The 20,261-nt window shown below is 46.9% G+C and overlaps 1 protein-coding gene across 23 annotated transcripts in view; it reads right to left on the bottom strand.

Annotated features, from left to right (window-relative positions):
* BCAS1 (brain enriched myelin associated protein 1) overlaps nt 1–20,261 on the bottom strand; it is a 99,609-nt gene that overhangs the window by 27,787 nt on the left and 51,561 nt on the right. For 11 of the 23 annotated variants that reach the window (XR_015138809.1, XM_086331262.1, XM_086331263.1 and 8 more), the window contains 4 exons: nt 17,658–17,801; nt 16,389–16,433; nt 13,930–14,064; nt 6,793–6,957 (listed from right to left, as the gene is read on the bottom strand). Coding sequence is in view for 22 of the 23 variants with exons in the window: in XM_086331262.1 (XP_086187388.1) it covers nt 6,793–6,957; nt 13,930–14,064; nt 16,389–16,433; nt 17,658–17,801 (489 nt within the window). In the remaining variant the exon portion in view is untranslated. Of the gene's footprint in view, nt 1–6,792; nt 6,958–13,929; nt 14,065–16,388; nt 16,434–17,657; nt 17,802–17,891; nt 17,924–20,261 lie in introns of those variants that run through there. The other 12 variants (XM_086331264.1, XM_086331266.1, XM_086331270.1 and 9 more) reach the window with 3 other exon arrangements.

Below are 20,261 nucleotides of genomic sequence, written 5' to 3'. Positions count from 1 at the left end.
TATGTTCTATGTCCTGTGATGAACCAGAAAAGAATATGATACAGAATGTATAACGTGAAAGTGAAAATGCTAGTCGCTCAGCTGCGTCCAGCTCCTTGCAACCCACGGACTGTAGCCCACCAGGCTCCTTGGTCCATGGGATTCTCCAGGCAAGAATACTGGGGTGGGCTGCATTCCCTTCCCCAGGGGATCTTTCTGACCCAGGGATTGAACCTGGGTTCAGATTGTAGGCAGATTCTTTACCATCTGAGCCACCAAGGACTTTGCCGTTTAGCAGAAATTAACTTTAATAAAATACATTTAAAAAAACGTTGCTTGATTAATATCATGTTGCTTTTAAAACTCCCTTGTATCTGGTCCAGACATATGGTTGTTCCTGAATCCCTTTGGAAAAGACATTTCTAACACTGCTCTTGGGTTATATTAAGTTCTAGCGCTGGAACGGGTAACCGGATGGCGTGGCTCTGTTAAAATATGTGACGACCTGCTCCCATCAGGACGGTGGCACATTGAACTGCATTAAACAAAAAGCCCAGGACATCCTAACTTCCGCCCCTCGTGCCAGTATTTTGAGATTCTTATTGCTTATATTTTAGATTGCATTAATGAGCCCACCCAGCTCATAAACTTGATCAATGTGCTTCACAGTTTATTGACCAAGTTGCAAATAAAAACTCTGAATAAACAGGCCTGAGGCCAGATCCAGACGCGGCCCCAAAGACAGCTTCTTACGTGTGGTTCTCATCCTCTAATAAACATTCTTTGTCAGCCTGCTTCTCCCCATCTTGTGAACATGCCTCAGATGCAACTCTACAGAACTGGAGAAAAATAGTAATACTAACAAAGATAATAATAAAACCCCACATTATTGGGCTATGTGTTAGGCAGCAGGCTAATATATATTTTTTTACATTAGTATTCCATGTCAGTTTGCAAAGCGGACACAGACCCCCTGTAATTTATAGGTCTCTGTTCCAATACCCATTAAACTGTAGCTTTTATTCTAAAACCGTGCCTCCCTTTGAAGTTTGAGGTGTGTCTCTAATTCTCCTTCAAAGCTGACATCCCGGAGCTCACATTTAATGTATATCTGTTACCAGCATGGTTTCCGTGCTGAATACACGATGACAAAGTCATCCAACAACTTCTGCTTTTTCTCCTCCTCTTTCCCACATGGCAAAAGCCCACGAGCTGAGGACCCAGCAGGACCAGATTCCAATTCGTCATTTCCACTGCCAGGGAGTACGCTCTGGTGGCTAATCTTTGAGGAAGAGGAGAGACGACTAACTCTTCCACATCGGGAATAGGTGCGGGGAGGGAATTCAGACAGGAAGGAGAGTCGGAGGGCACCACCACTCACTTCAAAAGGAAAGAAGACAGAATGATTCTAGAACGCAAGGTTGATCTCGGCACAGCAGGGTTGTCTAGTCCCTCAGTCACAGGAACACGATAAGGTGTGGCAAGCACACACACCGAGGATGGGATTCTCATTCAAACCTCAAAACCAGAAACGCTTCAATCCTCTTCAACCAACTGGACATCTGGCTGTTATCTAGCGAGTTTAAAGTTGTCCAGCTTTGTTAACAACGACAAATACCCAGTTTGAAATCTAAAGGATCTGGTTTGGACATTTATATTGCTGAGAATACCGATCTAAATGGCACATGTACTTCTCATATAAACTCGATTTACAAGAGCACCTCTCCTTTAGAGGGTAGTGCAGTTCTTAAAGGAATGTTTCTTTAAAATGCTGTCACATGGCAGCCCTTCAGCCAGCAGACACCCTGTTGCTACCAGGTCTTCCAGAAGCACCAGCTGGATCATGTGGCAGCTGCTCTGCGTTCACTGACTTCACCGTGGATCTTAAGGAAGACCTTTTCTATCAGGTCTGAACGCTTAAGCCCGTCGTTCAAGTGCTCCCATAGTTATCCAGACCTAGGCCAGCCTTTTCCTGGTTTACTTACGTATTTTGTGGCTGCACCATACAAGCAGGCGGGATCTTAGTTCCCGGACCAGGGATCAAACCCCTGCCCCTGGCATTGGGAGTGTGGTCTTAGCCACCAGACCACCAAGGAAGTGCCCATGCTGGGCTGTCTAAAGGGATCCCAGTGGACTCTGGGATTCCCTTTCTGAGACAAATAAGCCATACGATCAGAGGGATGTTTCCCTTCTCTTAGTCCACTCTGACGCCATGCGATCAGAGGGATGTTTACCTTCTCTTAGTCCACTCTGACGCCATACGATCAGAGGGATGTTTACGCTCTTAGTCCACTCTGACGCCATGCGATCAGAGGGATGTTTCCCTTCTCTTACTCCACTCTGACGCCATGCGATCAGAGGGATGTTTACCTTCTCTTAGTCCACTCTGACGCCATACGATCAGAGGGATGTTTACGCTCTTAGTCCACTCTGACGCCATGCGATCAGAGGGATGTTTCCCTTCTCTTAGTCCACTCTGACGACCCTGGCTGCTCCCTCGTCTAAGCACCCGCGGCACTGGTAACCTGCGCTCCACGGATTAATGTCAGACTCCACACTTGACTATTTGGGAACGAAGCTGTCACTCCTCAAATGCCAGCCACTTTGTACCCATTTTCCGACTCCTCTCCCAGGTCATGAAAGGTAGGTATCACTTCCTATTTTCAGAGTTGAGGAAAGTGAGGCTTAGAGGGTTTAAATTCTTTGCTCATATTCAAATAGACAGTCACTGTCAGAGCTGAGATTTGATTATGTGTCTCTTTGGCTTCAGAGCTCACATTGTTTTTCTACTTCATCATTTGTCTCCCCCAAAGGAAAGTAGGAAAAGAGCCATTTTGAAGATACTCCAAATAAATGCATCATTTACCAACCGCATAGGCACGCACACACACAGGCGTGCATGTGTTCAGACATATGCTGTCCCTCCTAGTGGATTTCAGTCTCTCCATGGCAGCAGATGAGCCTGACGTTCCCTTAGCACCTCACGTGCTGTGGGCTCCAGAAGCTGCACTTGGATATTTAGGTTGTAACCAGCGATGTCCTACTTGAAGAAATGAGAGGAGCACTGTTCACTGAGCACTTACTACGTCTCAGATGCTCTCCGTGTAAATGACGGCCTCTCGTAACAACAGCATGAGACAGACATGGTCCGTATACTACAGGTAAGAAAATAAACGCTCAGAGGGGCCAAATCATTTGCCTAAAGTTACAGAACCCCATCTTTCTGATTCTGGCTGTTATGCCAACTTGCCATCCCCAGGGTTTTTTAAGATCAGCTATTCTGATCTTTTCACTCAACAAATGAGGAAAAAGAAACCCAAACAGAGTAAGTAACTTTTGCGAGGTCACAGAGCAAATGGTACTCCAATTACTCTGAAAGGGTGCAGTTAGTCCACATAACTGGGCTTAAACATCTTTTTGGCAAGCATAACAAAATGTGAAATTAATTTTCTCAAAGGTTATTGTTGTTTATAATAAGAACTACTTTCGCAATCAAGACTATAAATCAAAATAATGTATAATTTCATATTGACAGCCTGTAGGGGAAAACTTCATTTCTGATGTTCCTAATTGCAGACTCAGAGACTTCGAAATTTGTTTATTTAAGAGCTTCTCAATTAAAAGAAAGCGAGCTTAGAGTTAGTGAAAATATCAGAATTTTCTAGTGTTTCTCTTTGCTCTCAAAAATTTTACAAGAATGGTTTTATAACCAAATCTTATTCTAATTTAAAAAAGACAAAGACTGCCATTTTGCTTCCTAGAAGAAATAAGCTCCTCCAAGAGAATGGAAGCTGCTAGAGGGCAGCGATCTGTTCCCTGATATTTTTTCAGGGCCTAGGACCTGCACACACACACACACACACACACACACACACTAAAAAAAAATACTCAGCACAAAGAGAGTGATTAAAACTGCTGTGGGATGAGTGAACCTCCCCCTCACTTCCATACAGATCTGTTTTCTCTGCATGCAAGAAGACAAGACAGGATTAGAGGTGACTGGTTTTCAGTTTCTCTTAACTTCATTGTTTGTGTGACCTCCTAGAGAAATAAAGCAGACGCTGGTGAAAGAACCAGCGAGACTAAAATAAGTGAGTACCTGAGCACCAAGTGCTCCTGACTTCTATTTTCAACAGGAAGAGCCGAAATTTCAAAGAGGAACTGACACGTCTGTCATAGATGCCGATGATCAGGAAAGATAAAGCACGGGAGGTTTTTACATTTAGAAGCTTCCCCAGACTGGCTGGCACAGAGAAATGTCACAGTGGCCTGACTCACGCCGCACCCCTCCGAGCACGTGTGCGAGACGCAGGCGCCTCGGCCGCTGCTGTGTGACCCACAGGGCAGGGGTTTCACCCACGTTCCTTAGTCCTCACTCATTTCCATGACACGGGACTATTACTGTCTGCATTTCACAGATGAGGAAGCCGAGGCTCATGGAGGTGGACCGGGACTCAGAGTCTGATCTGACTCCAGATTTCAACCTGTACGTCAGTGCTCCTCAAACTTCCAATGTTTGCCAACCTCCTGTGTAGTTTCAGCCACATTGCACGTTCCATGTGGGGCTTCCCTGGTGGCTCAACGGTAAAGAAGCTGCCTCCCAGGGCAGGAGATGCAGGTTCGATCCCTGGGTCTGGGAAGATCCCCTGGAGGAGGAAATGGCATCCCACTCCTGTATTCTTCCCTGGGAAATCTCACGGACAGAGGAGCCTGGCGGGCTACAGTCCCCTGGGTCACAAGAGTCGGACACGACTGAGCTACTGAACAACGCCCCACCGGTGGCAGCTGTGGCCGAGAGCGGCTCCCGTCTCCCTGTGCGCGGGGCAGCCTCTGAGGGTCACGACTTCAGCGCCCACGACCTCTGCACTCCCCCGCTGCTCCTTGGCGGTGACCGAGTGCAGAGCGCTGGGAGCCTGACACAGGACCCCCTGTGCGAGCTCTGCTTGGGCCCCGCTCAGCAGCACCCCCAGCCAGAGGCCCTCGTGCCGCTCTGCCCCTCCCAGGCCCCGTAGCCTCTCCCCTCCCACACCTCCCCATGCCCTTTATCCTCCACAGTGGTTTTCCTCCAAGAGATATTCTACACATCAGCTCTGTCTTCATGTCAGCCTCCTGGGGGGACCCCAGTTTACCACTATTTACTCAGCACTGTTAGCTGTTCAGTCGCTAAGTCATGTCCATCTCTGTGACCCCACGGACTGCAGCACGCCAGGCCTCCCTGTCCGTCACCATCTCCCGGAGCTTGCTCAAACTCATGTCCATCGAGTTGGTGATGCCATCCAACCATCTCATCCTCTGTTATCGCCTTCTCCTCCTGCCTTCAATCTTTCCCAGCATCAGGGTTTTTCTTTCCAGAGTTGGCTCTTCCCATCAGGTGGCCAAAGTATTGGAGCTTCAGCATCAGTCCTTCCAAATAATATTCAGGGTTGATTTCCTTATTAGCATTAGTACCATTATCTACATAACTGTTTCCTTGGATAACTTTTTTTTCCCCCAGCTGCAGCCCGTGGCACGTGGGATCTTTATTCCCTGACCAGGTATTGAACCCTCACCCCTGCAACTGGAAGTGCAGAGTCTTAACCACTGGGCGCCAGAGAGGGCCCCCTCCTTGGATTACTTTTTTAAACTAAATACATGTAACCTCACCTTGAGAAAAATATGTGTTAAATCTTGAGCTTATTTAATGTGCTAGTTTTATTTTCCTAATACATTTTGAATAACACATACGATTATTGAAGTAAAAATGTTTGAATATGAGCCACTTAAATCTATCCCTTGCCACCAGTATATGGATGTAACTTACTTGGAAACTGTTCCCTTCATTATAGTGCTAATAAAATATTTTGTTAAAGAAAAAAAATAGAGAAATGGATGAGGAAGGAGAATTAGGATGGATCTGCCAAGTGACATCGCCCAAGGTTTTCATTAAATATTAGTGCTTCTGTTCCGGGAAGAACCCAGAAGGGAGATTTCTGTACAATGGAAAATAAACAGGAAAAGGTTTCAGAAATCCTGCTGGATTCTGGACAAGAGAAGAAACCGAACACCCGCGGCATCTGTGTCCACCGCCTTCCTGGCACCGTGCACCAAGACGCACGGATGTGCCACTGGAATTGCTCAATTGGCGCTACCAGCTCTATTTTACACTCCCCCTCCCCCGACTTCTTGCTCGTCTTTGGCCACATTTAAAGCAGGCAAGAGGTCTAAACACGTGTGGCAGCTGAGGTTTGCTCGGCAGGAGGATCATGGAATAGCTCTCAGTGTCAGTCAGCGTGCCCACCTTGCTTCTTCGCTCGGCACCTTCACTCTACAGGGAAAACTCAGCGGTTTGCATGTTCCCCTCACATGGCGCGCTGTGTGCTGCCCTGGTGGTGAACTGGTTGACGGCTGTGGTTCTCCACCAGGAGAGCAAGGTCTCAGGGCTGCTGCCACCGAGCCTCTGCGGCTGGGGGAGGAGGGACAGAGCAGCCCGAGGCGGTCCACAGCGCCAGGGTGGGAGGAACCCGAGGACCCCCCTGTGTAGAAAGCAGACGACTCATGGAACACCACCGCCCTCTGTCCTGAACCAGAGTAATTCCACAAAGGAAAATTCCACTTGTTCATTTCCTTTCTTTCCCACAAAACACATGCTTGCAACACAACAGACATTGCATTTTTCTCACGGGGTGAGTTACAAGTCTTCAGCTCAGTGGTGAGTTGAGTCAGCTTGAAGAAGAAACTCCATGCATCATTGAATACCGTGGCTGGCCCACCAGAAACCATTTCTCAAGTCATCCTGGCCCCAGGGACTCTCCAAATCTGGAGACTAGGACTTACCTTTTTCCAGAACAGTTTGCCCAGAGGCAGAGAGCTGGGGCCCCCTTTTTCCTTGGCTGTTTCAGTGGGTGTAGAATTCTTGGCGGCCCCCTGGGGCTCCTGGAGCGTAACGTTGGCTGTGTCTGACTTGAGGTTGGCTGAAGGGGCGGCTGACTTTTCCTCGCCCTATAAAAGTCACAAAAAATGTTAATCGTTGCAGGATTTCAAAAGCGAAAGGGCTCTTCTTTACACATGTGGGCTGAGATTATGCATGTTAAGTTTTCCTTTTACAACTTTCTATATTTTCCAAATATACTGTGTGGTTGTGGATTTATGTTAAAATCTTGGGAAAAGTCCAGATACTTCTTTTGCAAAAATATATAGAAGCATTATGTATCATATTTATGTAAGGAACACATTAGGGCTCAAGGTGACAGAAAGGGGCACTTGGCTGTTAGAATGTTAGTTTGTGCTGAGGCCATGGGTCTTCTTTAGACTGTGGTCTCCGCAGAAAAGTGTTCTGAACGTGCATCTCCAACACACTCGTGTTTGTTAACATGATAAAGATGTACTGTCTTACTGATCCAAAATCTGCAATCAAAGATGGGTTCTAATACATCTGCTTTAGAAGAGAAGGGCTGACGATCTGCTCTCACTCTGCCTGAGAGGTCACTGCAGTCAGTGGCTCCCAACCTCATGGGCCCCACGCACTGGTTCGTGGAAGACAATTTTCCCGTAGACCGGGGTTGAGGGAAGGGTTTCGGGATGGTTCCGGTGCGTTACATTTACTCTGCGCTTCATTTCTATTGTTATTATATTGTGATATATGATGAAATAATTATACAGCTCGCTTGTTACTCACTCACAGGGTTTTGATATGAGTCTGCAAGTAACTGATCTGTTGCGGTCGCTGCACAGCCAGACCTCTCTGTTAAGGATCGTGGATCTGCAGCTGCTCCGCTGGCTCAGCTCCCTGGCTCAGCCCCTCCTCAGGCCATCGCGCATTAGGCTCTCTCTCACAAGGAGCACCCCACCTGGACCCTTGCGGGCTCGGTTCACAGCAGGGCTCTAGCTTCCATGAGAGTCTCGTGCCGCTGCTGAGCTGAGAAGAGGCAGAGCTCAGGCAGCTGTGCATGCGACGGGAGCCGCTGTAAGTACAGGTGAAGCTTCACTCGCCCGCCGCCGCCCACCTCCTGTTGTGTGGCTCGGTTCTTAACAGGCCACGGACGGGTCCCGGCCCTCGGCCTGGCGGCTAGGGACCCCTGACTACGGGGATCTGCAGTCTACAGAGATCTAAAGATCTAACATCTCTAGACTTTGCGTGAGGCACTCGGGACAGAGGTTTGGGTCTGACGAGCCATCCACAAGCCCCACGTCTCCACTTGTAGACGCAGCCTCCTCGTCTAAAGTAGATGCGGGTGAGTGGCACGGAAGCGCACACGCCGCTCACTCAGGCTGGGCCCCCTGCCTCCTCGTCTCCCCAGCCCTCCTCCTCCTCCCCGCACTCTGAGCAGCCAGGCCGAGCAGCGCGGGGCCATCGGTCCTCCCCAGCGACGGCGCTGCTCCTCCCAGGCTCTCGCCGGGCAGGGGAGGAGCTGGGAGACCTGCAGTCTCTCTGTGTCTCTACACAAGTGAGCGCCGTGTGGAAAATTCTAACACTGGGCTCGTCTGGCCTAACCTCGTCATCTTACGTGTCTCCATTTTAACGATCCTTGGTCCAGGGACTCGTGACACAGCCCTTTAAATCCCCAGGGATGTCGGATCTGACTACATTTTCTGATTAAAAGGGAAAAAAAGTCTGAGAGTGAAAACAGTGTGGAAACACTCAAACCTTTCAGAGTATTTCTGATGTTGGAAAGAGTCTTAGAGGCCGTCTAGCCCCATGCCTGAATTTTCACGAAGGGGGACACTGAGGTCTGTGACCCGCCGACACTAGCCAGGGGCACAGCCTGGCCTCAGACCCGGACTCTCCTCTCCGACCTGGCGCTCTCCCTACACTGCACATTACCTCTCTGAAGGAAGCTCACGGATCACTGAACTTTACTGTCTGATGCAAGACACAGTATCTTCTGTGCTGACTTTTTTGATACTAAAAGGGAATCATTTACGGAGCAGATTCTACATTTGAATCAGGAGCTAAAGGGCCAATGTATAGAAATGACTTCTGTGACAGGTGATCCTGGAATAATCCCAGTTCCATTTAAAAATGTATAAAACCGCATAATGCTGGGGTTTAAAATAACCTCTGCCTTGTATCAACAGCGCGATCAAACTGGTTGGGCTCAGACGGTTCTGCATTTATGCATGTTCCTAACGGTCTGGGACACTTGGTGCTGTTTTAACTCTAAATGGCAATTAAATTAAAGAGGACTGGTTGAAGGGGAAGTGCCCTCCACCAACTAGCTTGCTGTCTTTTTCAGAAAATAGGAGGGAGGTATGATGATGTATGCATTTACTTGTGAAAAATGCGATCAACTGCCTTCCATGACCTGTGACGGATACTGAGTGCTGGGGTGACGCGTTCTCATGAAGAGACAGAGACACCAAACAAATAATTCCACAGGCGAACGCAAAATTCCAGCTATGATAAGTGCTCCAGGGTAGAGCGGAGGATTTGGTGCTAAAAAAAAGGAGGGGGTGCTAAACTAGATCTACCATGACAGTCAGGAAGGCTTGACAGAGGAAGGAGACTGTGCTGTGATCTGAAGGGCAACTAGAAGTTAACTGGGGGAGAGGGGAAGAGGCCCCTGGCCCAGGGAATGGCGTATGCCCAGAGCCCTCAGCAAGCGCCAGAGGCCAGGACAGAAGCAGGAACAGCAGGAGTGGCCGGGCGCGGTCCCCAACATCAGCTTCACTTCTGCTCTCCCAGGAAAATCCCCATTTGCTCAAGGGGTCCGTTTTAGACCAAGAATCTGGGCTGGGGGCGGGGCTGACCTCACTCCCATCTCTTAGCAAGCACTGTTTTTGGCTTAAGTAAGTCATCGGTCCTGCTCACGTCATTACAGGAAATGCTCCATTACTCACTGGGTCCCACACTGTTTTCATTTAAATTCTGCTGCTTTGCTTCCTCTCCTGAGAGGCTGTGTTACCAGCTCAGGGCTGTCCCTTCACAGGTGCTCAGCCCGCTCAGTCAAAGCTGCATGGGAGTTACAAGAAGAAGCTTGGTTCTGGAGTTCTAGCCTTCCACCAGGGCAGGTCCAGTTGCCAAGCCCACAAGACACCTCTGGTTTGGCTGGTTTTGCCTCCTCCCCTCAGCCTCCTGTCTCCCTCAGCCCCTTGAAGAGGGGACTATGGTCCTAGGGAACTGGGCAAAGAGATGTCTAACTTTTAACTCTGATGTAACAGCGATAGAAGGCACCAGTGCCCAGCACCATTGTAAGCCACTGAATGTTGTAACAACGGTCTGATGAGGACGGAATGAATGACTGTGTCCCTACTAGTGGTAAAGAATCCGCTTGCTGATGTGGGAGACACAGGAGATGCAGGTTCGATCCCTGAGTCAGGAAGATCCCCTGGAAAAGGAAATGGCAACCCACTCCAATATTCTTGCCTGGGAAATTCCATGGACAGAGGAGGCTGGGGGGCTACAGTCCATAGGGCTGCAACAGCTGGGCGTGACTAAGCAACGAGCATGCATGCGTTACAGTTAGGGAAGTTTTGGTCCCGGCTGGTTAAACAAGGTGCTTGCGATTCCACTGATAAGGGGACAGAGTTGACTTCTGAATCCAGGGTGGGTGATACTCAAACCTGGACATTCAGTCCCGTGTCTCCTGCATTGTAGACAGATTCTTTACCACTGAGCCACCAGGGAAGCTCATAATAGGTGCATAGAAATATAACTAATGTATTGATGCAATTGTTGACTACGCATCTCTCTGGCCAGACTGAGCTCTGTAAAGGTACGAGCTGTTATGTCTTTGTCATCATTACATCCCTATATCCCATTAGATCCTGTGTGTGGCTCAAAATGGGTATTAAATAAATACCAAATTAATTGATGATGGAGACCACAGGGAGAGACCCACGCAGGATGCTGCCGTGTCGTGTTTCTGCCCATCCACCCCCTCGTGCAGGGCTGTGGAGTCACAGATTGCCATGAGTCGTCCTCTCCCTGCCCACACACCTCCTTGCTTCCCAGAGAAGCGTTCCAAATGGTGTTCTGCCAGCATCAACTGAATTCATACTCTTTGTTTGTGTTACGGTGGAGACTACGCAAGTTCTATCCATGTTTTTTGGAGAAAATCTCCTGAGTAGGGTTGCCAGATTTAGCAAATAACAGTGAGACCACAGGATGTCCTGTTAAATCTGAATTTCAGATCAACAAAGGACAATTTTTTTGCCTAAGGATGTCCCAAATATTGCCTGGGACATACTTATTTTTATACTAAAAAATTAGTTGCCGTTTATATGAAACTGAGTTGAACTGGGTACCTGTTATTTATCTGACAAACCTACCCGTGAAAGTCTAGTGTATTAGAATTGGAGGTTGCATATCAGAGGATCTTACCTTCCTCCGCAGTAAGTTTTCATCTTCTTTTCACATTTGGGTGTGGAAGAGGGGAAGTGTTAGTAAGATGTAAACACTGTACCAAGAACCAAAAAACAATGAATGTGTGGCAGAAGCTTATGAATCCCGTGAGGTAGCTGCTGATATTTTACTGTCTAACCCACAGAGGAGGCACTGAGCAAACCAGAGTGGGGAAGGGAGCGTTTCTGGGTGTAGCAAAGACACTCTAAATCCACATCCTTTGCGTTCAATGTCTGCAGGATGTGTGACAACATTTTATGCTGAAGCATCATGTGTGGTTAAGCCAAGAGAAAAAAGATTCAGATTCAGCAAAGAAATGCTGACCTCCTTATTATTCATAACAATAAACGTATTCCATTGATTAACTCCAGGATTCTCCATTCTTTTACACTAAGAAAATCCTTTTTATAAGAAGGAAAATTGATCTATAAAGAAACGAACCTAGGAGTTAACCAGGATTGGTAGCCCTTATATTCTTTTAGAGCAAAACTAGAAGACAATGTTTTATCCTTGAATTTGCTTGGATGAGGTCTCCTTTTCGGTCCTGGGTCACAACGAACTCAAGGAGGAAGAATATCACAACTCCCAGAATCAGGCACCAAGGTTCACTGATAGACTCTGGCTGGTCTGTTTTAATGGCCCTTTTTTCCTATCTTTTTGGACGACCGAACAATCAACTGAAGAAAAGATGAACACTTTCCGAGGCAGGAAGGTAAAAGCCAACGAGGCCCACCAAACTGCTGTATAAATGAGAGTAAAGAATGTCTGGGACTTGTCCCCTTAAATGACGTAAAACAAGAGACAGAATATGACTCAAGGCAAAACCTTTGGTCTGCTATACAGAACCCCAGGAAGGGTCACTTCCACATCACCCAGGAGTCCCAGAGTCCTCTCCTTTCCCCACAGGCACCTGAGGGGCAGGAAGCGAGACCAAGGTTTGGGGAAGCCCTGGGAATACGGAACTTGGGTGGTCCACTTGTGGGAGGGGAAGAGACTCTGGAACTTAGCATGAAATGAATGTCATGAGACATGCAGATCTGCCGGTGGTGGGCGGTCATACGCGTCGTAAACTTCCAAAGCTCCCTCCTCACAGGAGCTCCCTGTTCGGGAATTCTGCTAGACTCCTTTGCCCCAGTCTCTGACCCCTTCCACCAGCAGTTACCAAATCGTCTACTGCATCGGGTAGAACCGCCTTTTAATTTCCCCTCCCCCACTGCAGAATCTCTCATCCGCCCCTTCTCTCTTTGCAGAACAAAATAACTCTGTAGGGAAATCAAAGGGTGGCTCCATAATAGTTTGTTTATGCCAATATAGATTCAGCCAGGAGAGCTTTCTGTGGAGCTTTTATTTGCATACACAGTCCAGGGACTCTCATACCCAGCTGGGGATGTTTTTAAAATAAGTTCATTCAACTTAGTGGAGAATGGTGGACATTTCGAGCAACTTTAGAAGCATGCTGGCCCAAGTCAGGGGTCCTTTTAATTGATGATGGTTTTAGACAAATACTGGCTATTTCTTAGACACAAGAAGAATGAAATCTCTGAAACTGACTTCTCTGTTGTCTTTGCTTGTCAAGAACGTGGAGGCAGAGTTTGTTCCGCCTTCATTCATTGTTTTGCGGTGCCTGGGCTTCCGTTTGGGTTCAGTATAAGTTTAGTTAATACAGGGAAGAGATGGAGCAGAGCACAAGGCGATAAAATCTTGAGGTTAGAAAAGTGTTTCCCAAAGTGCAGAAAGCAGACCATTGGTGGGATGAGAGATGGCTTTGGGTTGAGCCAAGATATGATATTAAATAATATTAAAACCGTGAAAATACTCATCCTTTTTCAATTCTCATCTTTGTAAGACAATTCAGGAGGAAATCTCAGTCTGGTTTTGGTAGAGAAATCTTTAACATTTCCCTACCGTTGGCTAAGTGCCTTTCCATAAAGCTAGAAAGGCCAACAGTTCAGAGCTTAACATGAGCCAGGTAGCTAGAAGGTAGTATCTTTTTTATTGCTTATATAATGGTACCTTCTTCTTATGAAAAGTGATTCTGCTTTACAAGTGTGACGTAATGTCAAGTTTCTTTTCAAGATAACCTTAAATAAGGAGTAAGTCAATTTCAATATAGAAATATTTAATAAATATGAAAGTCTTTCAGTCGTGTCTGACTCTTTGCAACCCCATGGACTATATGGTCCATGGAATTCTCCAGGCTAGAACACTGGAGCGGGTAGCCATTCCCTTCTTCAGGGGATCTTCCCAACCCAAGGATCAAACCCAGGTCTCCCACATTGCAGGTGGATTCTTTACCAGCTGAGCCACCGGGGAAGCCCCAAGTAAATAGTGATATATCTCAAAAATGATGGAGCAGGTACGCAAACATCCAACATTTGGGAAACACTGGGTTAGAAGAATCTTAGAACCCTGGTCCACACTAGTAATCTGAGACATTTAAAACTATGAGGACTTAAAAAAAATCACTGAAAATTGTCTCACATAATATTTAATTTCCCTCTAATGAGACCCACCACCCAAGGCTCTTTCTTCACTGAAGAGGAGCTGGGTGGACACAGGATGTGCAGGTAAGCCACAGAATGAAGACCAGGGTTCTGTTTTTTTCCCTCCTAGTTTAACGAGATACAGACCTTATGCCTAAAGAGTTTTCTGAAGGCGAGTCCTAGCCTGGGGCTATGCAGGTGCTTTTTCTTGGCGCCTTTAGCCTGGACCTCGGATGTCTTCTGCCCGGCTTGTCCATCAGAGACACTTTCTCCCTTAGACGCCTTTCGGGCAACAGCAGTCACAGCTCAGAACTTTGTTTTTAAACAAAATCCATTTTTCTCTTTTGTTTTAAAGTGCGGTACTCCTGGTTGTCAATTATCTACTGATACATCACCCTCATCTTCCAATCACAAGGAATCATGTGAACACTCTGTCAAACTCTCAGACATGGTTAAAGAGCATTGTCACCGTCTATTTTTGTTACACGTTGATTTTCAACACGGTAACCTATTTAAATGACCCAGATTAGCGCAACTCTATCTGCTAAAGACAATGACAAGATTTTTAAGCTTTGTCTATAGGTCATGAAATAACCAGGTGAAAAAACTTTAAAAATGAAGAAGAGAATGCAGTCCCTACTGGATGGCTTTAAATATCTAAATGCTATTGTCATGTGAAAAAAAAAATATATATATATATACCTGAAGGTAAGCAACTTATTTTTGCATCCTGGACTCAAGGCAAATCCTGCCACTGAGTGGCCTTCATTCTCAAACTGATCTCCCCTTTTTTGGTATTAGAAACCTCAGGGGAACAGTATTATCCACAAAGATTCAACTGACTTCTAGATGGGCAGATCTCCTAGGCAAAAGATGTTTCTAGAATGAGCCAGTCCTCTGAGCCAAAATGAGACAAAATTGGGACTAAAATAGCCCAGCTACAATTATTCAGAATTGCTGACTCAAGTCACAAATGCTGGGGGATTTTGAGTGTGCTAAAAATTGCCCAGGGCCAAATGAGAAGATGGACAAAGGTTTCAAAGGCATAAATCTAAGAACTTCAGTAGAAAACATGTCCAGGAGGCAAGCGTGAGAATCAGGTTGGAAAGTCTGTTTGTGGGTGTCACAAGCAACCTACATTCACAAAACCCTCTTTTGAGATCCAGTTGCCTCAGTAATGAACCCAGCCCTCTCTGGACAGAAGCATGAGATTTTTATCTCTAGGTACTTTCTGCTGGGACCACATTCTAGGTGAGGCAGGAGCAGCTGATGAGAGGGAGGGCCCCAGGTCACTCAGAAAGCCACATGTCACACCCACACACCTTACTGTTTCAAACAATGCAAGACGCAGAACCCAAAGAGAAACCCGTGGACCCAACCATTCACTGAACTTGACCCTAGCAGCCTTGTAGCAAATAAATAACTTCATAGGAAAATGCACGTAGATGCCTCAGATATATCTTTTTTTTTCCAATGGAAAAAGAAAATTCTAGAGGAACCAATCAATACAAGGCAAATGTAATCCTGGTGTTCAATCTGTCCTGCAGGGATTAGGGAAATAGGGATCACCTACATTTGAATAGAACTCCCTGGGTTTAGCAGGCATGGTCACACATTCACTCCTGGGGGTGGGGAGACAGAAGTTTTATTGCCTCGGTTTTACAGATGTGGAAATTTGGGTTCAGACAGGTTAGGATCACACAGCCTTCAAGTAGCAGGACTGTGGCTTGAACACAGGTCTTCTGAGACAAATTCTAGGATCTTTTTCATAGCTCAGCCCCTTCAAATATGGGAAGCAGATGGACCAAGTTGGCCAAGCCGTTTGTTTGGTCCCAGTGGCTTTCAAAGCACTTTCAGTCACCAAAAGGAGGACAGAAGACACCTCTCTGTCACCAGGGTCAGTTATCCTCGTGATTCCCGGGAAATTCAAACCATGTGTCCTACTGAAGAAAACCGGCTCTGTCCAGTGTAAAGGGAAAACATCTCTAGAAAGTCGCCGTTGCAGACAAAATGTACTTTGAGAGGAACCAGCTGAATTTCTAGGATGACAGTGAAAAAGGGCATGCTCTCCAGGGCATCCTAACCCCTCCATTTGGCAAATGTCAACTCGTGGCTGTTTCGTGCCACCAAGCAATTGCCATGGCAGTAGAGATTATTTTTTTTTTCAAATGACATGAAAAACCAAGCAGGACATAGTTTTTGAAAACCAAAAGCCCAGAGGCTTACATCTGCTTTAAATTGAGTCCCACCGCTTTCTCATTTCCAGTGGCTTTTACTCTATTCCCTGGGTCTCTCCACACACGACGAAAAAGTCTAAGATGCTATATAATTATTAGTAGTCTGTTCTAATTCTGTGCAAGAAACTGGTTTTTGTGACATTATTTAGCCACAATTGGCACATATTTCAAGTTTTCCACCAAAATTTTCATTCAAATACCATTAACATAAATGGAACATTTTAAGGACGACCTAATGGCAGTATTAAATTGCTAAATATGTATATATGTATCTACACACACACACACAATTCAAAAAACAAAGAGGACAGAAACCCAAATCCAGTTCCACACACAAACCCAAATATAAACACACTTCAGGCTACCTACCGTGTCTTCTGGATCTTTTTTAGTTTCGGCTTTGTGAGGCGAAACCTTAAAAGTTTGAAAAAAACAGATGTTACAAACCACAGCTCTTTAGGGTGATTTTATTTATTTATTTTCTCTCTCTCTCTCTCTTTCCTTTCTTTTTTTGGCCTTGCTGCAGAATCATAGTTCCCCAACCAGGTACTGAACCCAGGGGCCCACAGTGAAAGCATCAAGTCCTAAACGCTGGGCCCCCAGGGAAGTCCTTATTTCATATTTTTCTTTAACACAGTCCAGTTTACTCTACAGGTAAGGAATATAATAAGAAATCCTGTTAATGCCTAGGTATAGAAAAGTTAATGAAGTTAATATTTTATAGTGAAATGCATCAGATCTTATACATTCACCCAGAGCTTGACTGCATTCAAGTGTGTCTCCTGGAAGGCCAGACTTTCCAGCAAGGCTCCCACTGATCCAAACAAACATACAGCCCTTTGGTGTTTGTCGCACACTCTGTTGATTTTTTTCTGTTTTATCTTTCAAAGCTGGTCTTTGTCTTTGGAAATAGCCCAAATGCTTGAAGCTCTCTGTTTAATTATGCATGCACTCACTCAGCCCTTTTCTGAGTGTCTGGCACGTGCCAAGCTGTGGGTCCTGAAGAGTCAGAGATGAGCAAGCAATGGAAGGCGTGGGTCCCTGCCTCAACCCGATGACAGCTTTAGACGTAACAAGATAGAAAGTGACTTCTACAGTTCAATTTGCCATTTGAGTGGCAAAAACGCTTTGACAGGTCAGCAACTCAGGGAAGTTTTTTCCAATTATTTTTATAGTCAATGACCATAAGACACCAACTGCGGTAGAGTTCCATGACCACATGGCTCACGTGTACTGAAAGCAAAAGGAGAGGGGCAGCCGAGGATGAGATGGCTAAATAGCATCACTGACTCCACGGAGGTGAATCTGAGCAAACCCCAGGAGACAGTGAAGGACAGGGAGCCTGGCACCCTGCAGTCCACGGGGCCGCATGTAAGTTGGACACGACTTTGCCGCTGAACAACAGCGTGGCTATGGTTTGGTCACCTGCCATGCTTCTCACAGTTGCCAGCAGTAAAGGCTCCTTCGCTGAAAGTCAACTCCCTTACGAAACACCTTTCCCTGTTCTCCAGGGTCTGGCTACACCAAGATGACACCCCGTTTAGAGCAGTGCCATTCAAGCCCGTCATTCTTAGAGCTAGCAAAACTTTCTCAAATAAGACTTAGGAATAGAGTAGAAAAGGAGTTGAAATTACTTACCAGGGTTTTAAAGAAGCTCATGATGGAACTGTTCTCTGCCTGGGCGTCCTCCTTTGCAATCTCCAGTTGCTCAGGGTCCCCGGGGACAGAGCAGCTCACAGTTAGGACTTCCTGTCCTCCCTTTCCCTTGCCGTCAACTAAGTCCTAGGATCGAGACAGAGTTTTCACGGTTGCAACTTGTTGAATGTGGACTCTCAAAGCAATATTTTTGCTTCCCGCCTCTTTCTCCCTTACCCGCTAATTCCAGCCATACTTCTTCTGCCCACGGGGATGCAGAACAATCAGGGGCTTATGAGAGTCGCTCTTCCTTCCCCGCCCCCTCTTCTAACAGAATCAGCATCTGCAGTCAGTCGGAGGGACACTGTCCGGAGCCAGAGGCGAGCAAACACGGCAGGGCGCGTCCCAAACAAAACCCCTTTTCTCCCAGCTCTGCAGAAAGGCTGTGCAGGACGCCAGTGCCCTGTGCTCCCCCGGTCTGATTGTGGGAGATCCTTCTATGCGGTTTCCCACCGTACCCATGGTGGTGGATTGTATCAGCTAAGAAACGCACTGATGTTTTAGAATCATAATTCCGACTTCAGGATCTGGGAGTTTGTTGGTGAAAAGCTGGGGCACAGGGATGGACGTCCTCTTCTAACCCACCCAGGATGGCAGGATGCTTGCCAAAGCGGCCTTTTTTGTTTTCTTCACTCCCATGACCTTGGGCCAAGCCAGGTTACTTCCAACCCATGCATTCTGCAGGCTTGGGCTCAAGTTTTATCCTTCGCTGAAATCTCTCTGGGTCACAGCACCCACAGGACCTGTTTCCTTCTTTGGGTTTCTAGATCGCCTCCCCATGCCGAATCACTTGGCATATAGGTTAGCCTAGTGCCAAGGACCAAGCCAGAAGAGTCTGCATCAGAAATGGGGCTTTCTTTGGAACTTCCCTGGTGGCCCAGTGGTTAAGACTCAGCACTTCCAACACAGGGGGCGTGGGTTCGATTCCTGGTTGGGGAACTAAGATCCCACATGCTGCATGGCATGGCCAAAGAAAGAATGGGGCTGCTTTTTTTTGAACAGCTATGAAAATATATAAACACATTTTGGTGAATATTTTAAAAGGTAATAATAATGTGTGTATTCCACAGAGTTTTCCTCAGTTCCAGAGCTCTCTCTACATGGAGCAGAGCTTTTTGTGAAATGCCTCTGAAAGAGCTGGAACTTCATAAAACCCAACTCAGATCAGAGCCACAGCTCTAAGTTCTCAGCTTTTCTAGTTCATCCCAGGCAGAAGGAGTTTTACCTGGGGAGAGATGCCCCTTTAAACAGGTTCTAATATAACTTCTTGTTCATGCTGTGTGCTGTGCTCTGCTAAGTCCCTTCAGTCGTGTCCGACTCTTTGAGACCCCACGGACTGTAGCCCGCCAGGCTCCTCTGTCCATGGAATTCTCCAGGCAGAAATGCTAGAGTGGGTTGCCATGCCCTCCTCCAGGGGATCTTCCTGACCAGGGATTGAACCTGGGTCTCTTACATCTCCTGCATTGGCAGGGGGGTTATTTACCATTAGTGCCACCTGGGAAGCCCTTTCCTGTTCATATTCGAAGTCTAATATGAGTTGAATTTTTTGATAATTTCAAGGTGTAATTCGGATCCAGGTTGTGAAGTAGGTTGATAAAGAGGATGGTTGAAAATTTTGTGTCTAGCGGATGAGTGGCTTCGCAGATGCTAGTGGTGAGGAACCCACCTGCCAATGCAGGAGATGTGGGTTCAATCCCTGGGTCAGGAAGATCCCCTGGAAAAGGTAATGGCAACCCACTCCAGTATTCGTGCCTCGGAAAACCCATGGACAGGGAGCCTGGCGAGCTACAGTCCACGAGGTCTCAAAGAGGCGAACATGACTGAAGCACCATGGCGCTTAGCATGTGGTGCGCCTGTGTGGGCGATGATCTGATTTTAGGTGGTGCATACACATGGACACATACAGATGCATGAAGTTATTCTTTAGGAGTGTTTGTTTGGAAAGATACTTCTTTGGTACAATGAACAGTTTTGCTTGGGTAGAGTTGAGTAGAAAAACTTTAGATGAAATATTAAATCAAAAAAGTTACATAAATCATCAAACAGGTGTGTGTAAGATGAGCCAGCATGGATGTGATACCAGCACTAAATCTAATGAAGTGCCCCACCAGGGCTGCTGGAGCTGATCCTTGGAGAGAGTTGCTTATTTCCACCTACTCACTCATTCACCTTCGTTCAGTAACGTGGTGGGGGAATCCTGAGCACTTGCAAACTGTAGAGCAGCCCCACGGTGTGAGTGCCACCCGGAGCCAGCCCGCCCAGGCTCCGCCCTCTGCTCCGTTCACACCCCTGCCTTTTCGTGTTCCCTGATGTCTGTGTCTAGAGTGTTCATGGGCCGAAAGAGCAGCACCTGCCTCTGAGGGTCGCTGGGGTGTCAGTGGGATGGTCTGTCCAAGGGTTTAGCGCGTCTGTAGCACACAGTGTCGTTTTGCTGTTTAGTTGCCAAGTCGTGTCTGACTCTTCGTGACCCCACGGACGCAGCCCGCCAGGCTCCCCTGTCCTCCACTATTGCTCAAACTCACGTCCATCGAGTCGGTGATGCCATCC

Source organism: Bos grunniens, chromosome 13 (genome assembly GCF_055505025.1).
Source record: "Bos grunniens cultivar Pamir isolate PY7600 chromosome 13, Bosgru_T2T1.0, whole genome shotgun sequence".
Lineage (NCBI taxonomy): Eukaryota > Metazoa > Chordata > Mammalia > Artiodactyla > Bovidae > Bos > Bos grunniens.
The sequence above is the reverse complement of the archived record's forward strand: the minus strand, read 5'-3'. Positions and strand labels throughout refer to the sequence as shown.